This window comes from Cetorhinus maximus, chromosome 10 (assembly GCF_964194155.1).
Source record: "Cetorhinus maximus chromosome 10, sCetMax3.hap1.1, whole genome shotgun sequence".
In the NCBI taxonomy this organism is placed as follows: domain Eukaryota; kingdom Metazoa; phylum Chordata; class Chondrichthyes; order Lamniformes; family Cetorhinidae; genus Cetorhinus; species Cetorhinus maximus.
Window position 1 is genome coordinate 60800395 of NC_135888.1, and position 12267 is coordinate 60812661.

The 12267-nt window shown below is 47.2% G+C and overlaps 2 protein-coding genes across 2 annotated transcripts in view; one reads left to right on the top strand and one right to left on the bottom strand.

Annotated features, from left to right (window-relative positions):
- The window catches only part of dock2 (dedicator of cytokinesis 2), a 634661-nt gene that overhangs the window by 256132 nt on the left and 366262 nt on the right, over nt 1–12267 (top strand). The window lies entirely within an intron of this gene.
- LOC144685723 (protein INSYN2B-like) overlaps nt 358–12267 on the bottom strand; it is a 120250-nt gene continuing 108340 nt past the window's right edge. The window contains exon 4 of the mRNA XM_078550545.1: nt 358–792. Coding sequence (XP_078406671.1) covers nt 789–792 — 4 coding nt within the window. The 3' untranslated portion in view covers nt 358–788. The remainder of the gene's footprint in view (nt 793–12267) is intronic.

Genomic DNA, 12267 nt, shown 5'->3' on the forward strand with positions numbered 1-12267 from the left:
CGTGTATCTAGGAATCAATATGGAGACAGTGATGGGTTGAATTCATCATTAGCAGAAGTGTAAAGTAGGTAGTAGTGAGAATTGGCACACCCGCATAGGCCCTATCAATAAAATCAAGCGGTGAAAGTAACAGGCATTGATTTGGCACTGCCCATCTTGTACAAGTTGCTTCAAGCACCAGACTTGCAAATAGCAACAAAAATGACCCCTCCAGGTAAGTGCCCTTGCCTCTGAGTCAGTGGGGCATGCATTCAGGTCTCGTTCCTGAGACTTGAGCACATAATCCAGGTTGACACTCCATGGTAGTACTAGGAGAGTGCTGCACTGTCGGAGGTGCCGTCTTTTGGCTGAGTCGTTAAAATGAGGCTCCATCTCCCCTCTCTGGAGGATGTAAAAGATCCCACAGCGCTTTTTTCATAGAAGAGTGAGACAGTTTCCTCCAGTGCCCTGGCCAATCCCTCAACAATCACCTGATAAAAGATTATCTGGTCATTTCATTGCTGTTTGTGGGATCTTGCTGTATACAAATTGGTTGTCACTTTTCCTATATTACAAAAATGACTACACTTCAAAAGCTTTTAATTCGCTCTTAAGCCCTTTGGGATGCCCTGAGGTTGTGAAGGGCGCTGTATAAACGCAAGTCTTCACTTTCTTTCTTATAAATCCTCCTAGGAGGGGATTACAGGATAAAATGAAGTGCTCCCAATGAGGTGCCAACAATGTAACCTAGTTTTCCAACCTGAGCTGCAGGTGAGGGAATTTCCCCAGGGAATGTGGCATTGCTGAAGTTACCTAAAAGTAAAACAAAGGAATGAATCAGTGTATGTCTGGCTGGGAGTGCAACATGAAACATGACTATGGGAGAATGAGGTGAATGTTACAGTCATCATCATAAAGTACCAGGGATACTGACCAACAGTATATTTGTTTCACTAGGTCTGCCATCCATACTGTGCTGTCCAAGCTATTGTTAGATCAAGATTTGCTGATCCAGTTAGTTTTAGAAGAGCACTAGCTCGTTTGTATTGATGAAGAATTGCTCCTGATATTGGAGAATGCCAGCTGTTCACTTTTGTCTAAAGAAACAACAAGAGGGAACATTCAGTTCAAACATAGGAGTACTAAAGGGAACCTGATAACACACTCCCTACGGAGACTGAGTGATCATGCTGGAATTCAGGAGGTTACTCAAGTGACCCCTGAAATGATCCCATAGCACAATTATCAACATCCTTCCCCAATTATCATTGAGAATTCTAAAGAATCCTTCTCATCTGTTTTTGGATAAGTTTCCTGCAGAGTTGCTGTGTCAAGTTGGTCAACTGTCCCCTCCATTTTTAACTGTATGGCGTAATCCAATTTGCCTTTAGCCATAGATAGAACTTGAGGCACAACTGACAGACTGCTGGATGAAAACATCTCAAGATACAGCTGGACTCCATCCTCCATCTTGGCACAACCTTCCCATGCCACTGAACTGCTTTTGGTTCTGTTGATTCCTGCTCTTCTCAGTTGCTTGCCTAGTCCTTGCTGTCTTGTGAGGAAGCCAAGGGAGGAACATTTTCTTTGTTACGAGCTTCTATCAGACGTGCGGCCCAATTTGACTGTATTGAATTTTAGCAGCGGTGTCTCTAAGACATGCAATAATAAGCTTGTAGAATCTGCAGTACAGAAATAAGCCATTCAGCCTATCGATGCGAGAGATATCCAAGCTTATCCCCTGCCTTCAAACATATTGTAAGGAAGTGTCTGAGTTGCTCTGCAAATGCTAGGATATTTTATCCTTCTACATCCAAATGTTAGCACTTCATAGATGAGTTCAGACAATGAATGACTTACTATGGTCATGGGAGGTGGCCATAACAGTCAAGGTTGATTCCAAACTTCTACATTGGGAAGCAACCAAAAGCAGAATTCCTGTCCAATGTAATATAAAAGCAAAATACTGTGGATGCTGTAAATCTGAAATAAAAACAGAAAAAGCTGGAAAAACTCAGCAGGTCTGACAGCACCTGTGGAGAGAGAAACAGAGTTAATGTTTCGAGTCTGTATGACCCTTCTTCAGAGCTCCTGTCCAATGTGTTCTGCATCCACGCCTAGGGCCCTAAGGGCCAATTTATCACCATAATTTCTGCCCCCGCTGATTCAGCACAGGGTAGGAATCAAACCTGGAAGCTTGGGGTCAGCATGTCTCAAAATTACAGCAGGGATTTCCTTACTGGGCCAATACATTCTTATGAATATAACTTTACTGTACAGTCACAACCAAGAATGAGAGTGCTTTTTATTGAAGTACAGTGTTCAAACAGTGGAAGTAGCAAATCCTTGCAGGTGCTACCTGGTCTAAGGATATTAGATTTGCACAAAGTGCGGGTGGGAAAAAAGTTGTTTTACCCGCCAGCCACAATGGCAGGTTTTCATGTGGTATCATCCTATTCCCACCTCATTAATTTTGCAGCCACAGGAGACATGCCATCTCGCTGGCAGGTGGCCATGCCGTTACCTCGCCGCTCCTTCATGCAGGGCACCATATTTAAACTACATTCACGCGCAGACTCCTCAATGCTTGCAACCCAGAACTGCTCTAGTGAAGACATGGCCCCCAAAGCCAAGTAGAGTGCAGCTCTCTGAATCAGTGATGCATTTATGGGATGCCTTCCGGACACCGTGGAGGCCCACCGCGATGTCCTCTATCCCCACTCTGGCCACAGGAGGCCCAATAGTCTCACTGCTCCGGCTTGGGAAGTGGTGGCAGAGGTGGTCAGTACCAATGTTGCACACAAGAGGTCGGCCATCCAGTGCAGAAAATGGATGAATGAATTTATCCATGCCACCAGGGTAAGGCAACCATCTCATCACCATAACTCTCTCACTCACAAGGCCATCACATATTCACTGGCATCTCACTCACTGCCAGCTCAAGGGATATCATCACTCACTCTCTCACACACACCCTCACATCTCCATCTGGCCTCATCTCCTCTGGAGACTGCCTCCTCAGCCCTAACCTTCTTGAGGCCCCTTGCACAAATCAACATATGCCCCCACATACACCCAGGGATACTCCTTTCCCCAGTGCAGCCCTCGCCCTGCAGCCTCTTCCCTTGCCTGAGGCCACTTCTCCCCCTTCCCCAAGCAAACTCCAGCCATTGAAAACCTTATTGCTGGTCTGATAGGTAGAGACCTGCCAATGAGCCTCCCTAAAAATGATGTGATGCTGCCTGTAAAGCCTGGTGCTGATGACTGGGAGTGCTACCTGAAGCAAGGTGGGCAAACAAACCTCAAAGTCCCAAGCAAAGTGAAGGTCACCAGGTACACATCGCTTATGTGCAGTTGTGATCCAGTGTGGGGAGATGATACCGTCGAACAGGGCTTATAATAAGATGCCAAAGTATTGAAATTAGGTTCTTGACATGCAGCAGTGGGAAACGTGGCCCACCATTGACGGGTGGAGTGGACGATTGCAAACTGGTTTCACGATGGCATGAAACGGAATTTTGGTCTTTTCGCCAAATTGTTCTCCCTCACCCCGCCCACCATGATGCCCATTGCCAACAGGGCCAGGAAATTCTGGCCATCGCATTGTCCTTTCACTTCAGTGTGGAAGGTGCACTTTGCAATAGACACTAAATTAACAGAGGGATAATAAGTGAGTTAAAGCTCATTTTTACTGCCTGGATGGAGCAGATGTACTGCTGAACGTGAAAAAAAAATGCCTTTAAATTCTTGCTGAAGGGAACACCATAATCATTAGCACCTTGTGGAGTTGATCCTCTATGTGCAACAGGCCTGATGAATAATTGCTGTCAATGCATGAGGTGCTACTGGAAACGAAAAATTTTTATGGGGTAGCCACAGTGGCTTAGTTGGTTACCGCACTGTGAGGTGTCATACTGAGCCATGTACAGCAGAAATATCTCACTTTTGATCGCTGAGCCGGCTTTGTAACACACATGCTTCTATTAAAACCACTGCCAGCAGTCAGGGGGTCAATAAATGGTGGCTGTGCTGATAATGCTCCCGTTCAGAGAGTGATTATTTTTAAAAAAATCTCATTGATATTGTTACTACAATCTTGAGTTAATAGCCATCTGCAAATCTTGAAAACCAGTGACATTCACAATGTAACCTAAGACAACTTGTAAACACACCTTCTTAAAAAACAGCGCCTTCTTGTGATATGGGTGTCACTAACAAGGTTGGCATTTATTGCTCATCCTTAGGTGCCCTTGAGAAGGTGGTGGTGAACCTTCTGTTTGAACCATTGCTGTCCATGTGGTAAAGGTGCTCCCATGATCCCATGCAGTTAAGTAGGGAGTTCTAAGTTTTTGACCTAGCAGTAGTGAAGAAATACTGATATATGTCCAAGTTGGGATTATGTGTGATTTGGAGGGGAACTTAGAGGTGTTGGTGCTTCCAAATGTCTGCTGCCTTTGTTCTTCCATATGATGAAGGTCACAGGTTTGGAAGCTGCTGTTAAAGAAGACTTGGAAAGTCACTGCAGTGACAACCACGTTCTAAGCAAATCTCCCACCCTCACTGCCTGGGCATTCCTGTCTGTAGTTTTGTTTGTGCTTCCAGAGCATGGCAGCTAGCTGCTTGAACATTTTTGGATTTCCACCATGGAGTTTTGGCAAATGTACCCATTGTCTCTCTCTCCGTCTCTTGCCCTTTGTAACTTTCATTAAACTAATTGGTTCTCCAATTTATTTGCCCACCTCTATGCAGAAATAGATTATACAAATCAGCAAAACTGGTGAGACAGATTAATAAAGCCAGAAAATAAGCACTGAAACACCGTGGTTCTTCTGGAGACGTAGGATTGAAAAACAGAAAAGCTGTGTGAAATGCGTATGCAACCTTGGGTAGGCCACACTTGGGGCAGAATTTTTCTTCCCACGGGCGGACATGTAGCCAACCTGAATGGGAGTAAAGTAGTGCGCAATGATGTCGGGTGAGCTTCCCAACGTCATCATGCACTTGCACGATATTTTGATCAGCGGGCATGTGGGGTGCCAGAGCGGTGCCCGCCATTAATTAACTGGCCACTTAAGGCCCTTAACGGTCCAACTGACTGTGATTTACCTTGCCCACGCGATTTTCTGCTCGTCACACAGGCAAAACAGGCAGGCCAGCTGAAATTTTCACAAACCTCATCCAAGGGCAGGATAAAAAGGGTCAGCAGCATTGCCAGTGTGAGTAGTAAGGAGTTTGAGATAGTTTGCTGCCGGTTGCTTATTGGTACTTGGCAGCTTCAACTCCATTCGGGGCTTCATTCTTAGCATTCCCAGACTTAATTTCAGGACACATTGCTGTCTGCCAGGCCCCCAGAGGATTCAGACCGTGTGGACCCTTCCAGGTATCAGACAGCCTTCTGTTACCCTGGTAATGGGGATTGTGGTCTCCGCTGGAGGCACCTCCTCCTCTGAGGAAGAGAGGGGCAGAAGGGGGAGCAGGCCAGGTCACCCCACACAGCTTCCAGGGGAGGGACCTGTGCGAGGAGAGTGCAAGCACAAGGGGCGCAGGGCCAACAGGTAGTCCAAAGCAGAAGGGATCACAGAAAACATTGCCAGGGTTTACAGGCGGCGATGCGGCTACCTCAATATGTCTGAGTTGCAAAGCCAAAGGAGGCTCCGTCTCTCAAGGGAGACAGTGACCTCCACTTGTCAGAGGATTGGCCCTGAGATCAGCTCCGACTGTGAGGGTGGACACCCCATGCCAGTGGCACTGAAGGTCATTGTGGCCCTAAACTTCTATGCATCCGGCTCTTTCCAGGGCTCAGTGGGGGATCTGTGTGGAGTCTCCCAATCAGCTGTCCACAGTTGCATCAAACTGGTGACAGAAGCCCTGTTCAGGTGGGTACTGACCTCTATTCTTTGCTGTACAGATGAGGCCAGCCAGGTTGAGTGAGCCAGAGGCTTTGCAGCAACTGCTGGGTTCCCCCGCATCCAGGGCACTATCGACTGCACACATGTGGCCATCAAAGTGCCAGCGGGTCAGCCGGGTGCCTTTGTCAACAGGAAGGGACTCCATAAATGTGCATGACATTGTGTGATTACAGGATGCAGATTCTGCAAGCCTGTGCATGGTACCCAGGCAGCTCCCATGACGCTTATATTCTGAAATACTCCCAGGTTCCAAGGCACTTCAGTGCTCCAGCCCAACTGGAAGTATGGCTGCTGGGTGACAAGGACTATCCCTTGAAAAGGTGGCTCATGATGCCTCTCCACAACCCAAGAACAGAGGCAGAGCAGTGTTATAATATGAGTCATGCCTCCACGAGGGCATTCATAGAGAGGACCATAGGTCTTCTGAAGATGCACTTCCAATGCCTGGACTGTTCAGGGGGTGCACTACAATGCCCCCAGAGAGGGTGTCAATGATAGTGGTTGCATGCTGCGCTCTCCTCAATCTGGCATTGGTAAGGGGGGACGCAGTGGAGGAAGAGGATTTGATACAGCTGCACAGGCCACAGCTGATGAGCCCAGTAGTGAGCTTGAAGAGGAGCACGGTGAGGAGAACCCTGAGGGCGTGGAACCAGACCTTAGTTACCTGCAGGGAGGCAGGGACACCAGGGACACCTTGATCCAACGCTCCTTCAGCTAGACTACCAAAGATCAGCTTCAACTGCCTACCAGGATTGCTGCCTCTAACCCTGGTGTCTGAAGGGACCCTTTCATTTGAACACAAAGAATACTCAGTGCCTGTGCAATAAAGTTCAGAGCCACCTTCATCCAGCATTACATATTGGCATTCCCCACACCAATGAAATAAAAAGGTGACGCATACTCAGACCATGGCGACAAAAACACAACTTATGTCGTTCTGACAGTTTAATAATTTTAACAGAAACGTTTCTGTTATTCAACATCAGACCAATATATATAAAGTAAACAAAAATGAACATAAAATCACCAATGACCTGTCCTTCTTGTGCTCATGGTGCATTTAACTTATGTTTGTGAGTGCTACGTCTAGGTGCTCCCCCCTCATGGCACCGGCATTGGAGACAGCCCGCTGACTGTACTGTCTTGTTGGCCTTGATGACCTTGGTGGTCGTCCTCTGGCCAGTGGAGCCTGTGCTAGTCCCGCCTGTGAGGGAGCGACCAGTGCCATGGCTGGCATCTCCCCAGTCACCGCAGCTTCATCAGATGCCATGGTCACTGGCGGAGGAGCTGCTGCCATCATCCAGGGTGCCCTGAGAGGAGCCCACAGAGACAACAGGCAGCTCGTGTGCCAATGTGGGGTCATTCTGGACTTTCCTGCACACCATTGATGGACGGGCACCTAACTGGGATACTGGGTGCCTCATCCATCTCCCACACTGGCAGTGAGGTCATTGTCTTTGTGAGGGCTTGCAGGTCCGAGTGCAACCCCAGGAACTCCTGATTCTGTCCCTGGAGCTGCCTCTCCATGAGAGTTGCCACTCTCTCAATGGAGGAGGCAGTGTGCTCGGCTATGATGGTCAACGCAGTGCTCAGACTCCTCTATCATGGAGACCGTGGCACACGCACCCTCATGGAACTCCGCCAGATCCACCCGCACATCTTGCTGTACATTCAGCATCTCCTGCCTGCTGGATGACTCCAGAGGCTCATCATCAGCCTTCGACTGAGCGTCATCCTGGTCTGCAGCAGTCCTCCGACTGCCAGCACCCTGGGCACTCTCTGCCTCTGCCTGCACCTCAAGCGATTGTGAAGTGCCCTCACCAATGTGCACCAAGATACTAGCCGCTGCTCTAATGCCCACCGAGGTGTTGGTATCTGCACTGGTGCCTGCTTCAGAGAGCGGGTGTGACACGTACAAATGGTGCTCTGGCGTCAGGGGTGGCCCTTTGGGGTCTGGAGATCGAATGTCTGCTGATGAACCTATAAGGGAGAAGAAGGACATGTCATTAGTTAAAGTCATCACACTGTCACTGTGCATGTCAGGTACCCTGGTGAGACCATGGATACCTGCATCATGGTGCCCTTGTCTTCCAATGATCAATGGGGACTCCGTGTTCGAGGCTCACATCAATGAAGAGACTACACTAGAATGGTTGCACAAGCCGAAATTCTCACCTCTGTACACTGCGCTCTTACCTGCATCTGGCATCCCCCGCCTCTCCACGCTAGGTTGCATGAGAGGCATGCCCAGCTCTTGAGCTCTAGGGCATCTTGCTTATACCTCGAGAGGATTAGGAGGCTAGCGGGGCCTCCACCGGTCCTCAACCTTTCTATATTGTTGTGGGCTGTCTTCTCCTGAAACAACACAGGAGTACTGATTAGTCCACTCTCTACATGCAGTGCCATTGCAGCCTGGCCAACCCCAGCTGAGGAACACTGGGCATGGCACTTCCAAGTCGAAGCCCTCAAGCCACAAGGTACTCACTCCAAGCAGCCAGGGCTCACCTCTTGGCCAGCTCTGACATCATTGACAGTTGGCACTCAGACTCTAGCACCCCTGAGGTCCACAGGGGGATGGCCAGACCTTAACACCTCTGCACGCTGACCCATGCCAACACGGTGCTCACCCTTCCTGAGTGCAGCAGGGCATTGAAGCGCTTCCAGCACTGCACCCAGGAGTGTCACACCACGTCACGGCTGCTGACCAGCAATGCCACCTCCCCCTATGCCCTCTTGGTGAGATACGGTGGCCTCCTCCTCCCATCCCTGGGGACAGGGTTGTCCCTCCTGGCAGCCACTTCCTCCAGGAGGACGGCGAGGCACTCAGATTAGCAGCGGGCCAAGTGCCCATCTGACCTGCCCTCCCACCTGCCATGTCCAGCTGCACTCGGGTCCGTAGTGCCGGCTCAGGGAATGTCCTCTGTGGCAGCATTCCGGGGGCTGCCTAGGCTGCATTTAAACCGTCCGCCAGGTCTAACAGAAGGCTTGTGTGTTGGACAAACACCATCATGAACCAGCTGGACTGAATGGCCTCTTTCTGTGCTGCACATTCTATGAAATGTTGCTGCTGAGCAATTGCCTGAGGCAGGACTACTGGAATCAAGAACTTCTTCCATGGTGCATTTAGAGGATTCTCAGCAGGGGAAACCCCAAAGTGACATGCTGCTTATGGTTTCATTCCTTAATCAACATTAATTATATGTTACAAATCATCCCTCAATCAGCAGAACTGGCATTGTTGGAAGAAAAACTGACAACTGTGCTGTTCCAGAAAGGGAAAGCAGTCAGAACCTCACCTGGGGCTTAAGAGCTGGCACAGATGATTCAGGATATGCCTAGACAGAATTTTGCTTTTGGACCAGAATTTGCTGTCAGCATAACAAGTGCCAGGGAATGATCATCTCCAACAAAAGAGAATCTAACCATCTCCCCTTGACAGTCAATGATATTACCATTGCTGAATCCCCCACTGTCAACATCCTGGGGGTTAACATTGACCAGAAACTGAACTCGACTAGCCATATAAATACTGTGGCTACAAGAGTTGGTCTGAGGCTGCCAGTTCTATAGTGAGTAACTCACCTCCTGACTCCCCAAAGCCATCTACAAGGCACAAGTCAGGAGTGTGATGGAATACTCACCATTTACCTGTATGAATGCAGCTCCAACAGCACTCAAGAAATTCAACACCATCCAGGACAAAACAGCCTTAAAACATTCATTCCCTCCACTACCGATGCACTGTGGCAGAAGTGTGTACTGTATACAAGATGCACTGCAGCAACTCACAAAGGCTCCTTCAACACCACCTTCCAAATCTGTGATCTCTACCACCAGAAGGGCAAGGGCAGCAGATCCATGGGAACAACACCATCAGCAAGTTCCCTTCCAAGCCACACATCATCCTGACTTGGAACTATATTGCTGTTCCTTCATGTCACACGGCCAAAACCCTGGAACTCCCTAACAGCATGGTGGGTGTACCCACATCACACGGACTGCAGCAGTTCAAGAAGGCAGTTCACCACCACCATTTCAAGGGCAATTAGGGATGGGCAACAAATGCTGGCATTGCCAATGATTCTCACATCCCATGACAGAATTTTAAAAAAGTGAAGCTAAAGGTGCTCGTTTTCATTTATACCTAAATGTTGCAGGAACTTCAAGCAATGGAGCAAATGCACGGTGAAATGCGAATATCCAAAAAGTAGCTGTAGTAATTATAGTTTTATTTAGTGCGTAATTACCTTTAAGAATAATACTTGTTAGGAAAGATCACATGATCTGTAGTAGCTCTGGCATTTGTTTCATGAAAGTGGCTATCTCCCTCACTATTGAAGTGGTGTGGCTATCATGTAATGTTTAATAAAATAGTTATGGTAATGAGTTAGTGATGTAGATCATGATGTAGTACTGACATCAGAAGTCATGGGCTAGAGACTCTGTACAGCAGATGGAACAAGAGAGATGTACCTCCTGAATGGTTCAACATGTATATAGTGTATATAGTGTAAATAGCCAGTTTGAAATAACTGCCTGAATCAGACCAAGTAACTCAAGATAGGCCACACAGCCAATATACAAAACAGTGACGTCACTATATATGTACAGTTGATGCGAGCTAAACTCACCACAGGAAGTAAAGTCTTGTCTTTTCATGTCTAAGTACCTTGGTGAAGGCATGATAAGTGTTACTTACTGCCAATCAACCTTTCTGGCACTGAAAATTAACGACTGCAAATGTCAAGTCTCATTCCTCCAGGTATTAATTGTTAAGAGATTTAAAAAATCTAAAATTGCAAAGTACTTTTTACTTTTCCCTTCTGTCTCTTCTTCTCTCTACCACTTTCTTAATCTTGTCTTTCTTTCCTTCTCTTTATTGCTCTTTCTGTACCTGATTTGACTTTAAATTCATCCACTTTAATTTACCCTCTCTTCACATTCCTTGCACTGTTAATTTCACAGTCTTGATTGGTGAAGTTGTTTGTCCTATTCACTCAGGTCCAAGATGCTCGCTGTCCCTCACTTTGCTGGTATCAGCTCCCTTGTTTCAATAACTTGCCACACACATAATTCAAAACCAAAACATGCAAGGGCAAGTGTAACTGACTGCACATGCCGTTCAGTATCTTTCTATACAGCAAATTATCGCTCTCTGAAGCACCATCCTGGAACTTGTGCAGTGTCCAGGAGTTGAAGTGGATCTGAAGCCACCCGTTTCTCCGTCTGTTGCATTTGGTTTAAATGACCCCTCACAGTCTCTACATCAGTCCAATGAGCCTCATCAGAAGACGATTATACAGCTCTGCCTCCGATGCTCTTTGCAGCCTGCAGCGGGTCTGAAAATGACAGACAGAATCAGCCTCTGTGCACAGCTTCACACAGGCCACCTGTTTCAAAACATTAGTGTTTAGGAAGTGATGAAGTAGCGTAGGTGAAGCATGAACTACTTTAGTACCAAGGTATCAGGGGTAAAACCTAGGTACATGGAGCACACATTGCAATCTGATTAATGTGCCATTATTTTTATAATTACCAACACTGAATGCGTACAGCTATAGATGCATGCCCTGAATTTGCTTCTGTTCTCTGTATAATGTTAAATTTATATCCTGCAGTCAGCAGACTGATTGAAAAAAGTAGCACAGCAAAAGGAAGTGGTTCATTTGTTTGAATTTCCTCTTCACAGAATTTTAACGGCAAGGAAGGAGGCCATTCGGCCCATCGTGTCTGCACCGGTTCTCCAAATGAGCATTATGTCCTAGTGCCATTGGCCCTGCCTTTTCCCGGTACCCCTGTACATTGTTTCTATTCAAATAATCATCTAATGTCCTCTTGAATGCCTCAATTGAACCTGCCTCCACCACACTTCCAGGCAGTGCATTCCAGACCTGAATCGCTAGTGTGAAAATGGTTTTTCTCATGTCACATTTGTTTCTTTTGCAAGTCACTTTAAATCTGTGCCCTCTCTTTCTTGATCCTTTTATGAGTGGGAACAGCTTCTCTCTATCTACTCTGTTCAGACTCCTCATGATTTTGAAAACTTCTATCAAGTCCCCTCTCAAAGGAAAACAGTCCCAGCTTCTCCAATCTATCCTCATAGCTGAAGTTTCTCATCCTTGGAACCGTTCTTGTAAACCTCTTCTGCACTCTCCCCAATGTGTTCACATCCTTTCTATAATATGGTGCCCAGAACTGTACACAATATTCCAGCTGAGGTGTAATGAGGGTCTTATATAAATACAGCATAACCTCCCTGCTCTTGCACTGTATGCCCCAATTAATAAAGCTCAGGATACTATATGCTTTATTGACTGATCTCTCCACCTGCCCTGCCATCTTCAATGATCTATGCACAACTATCTATGCACATATACAC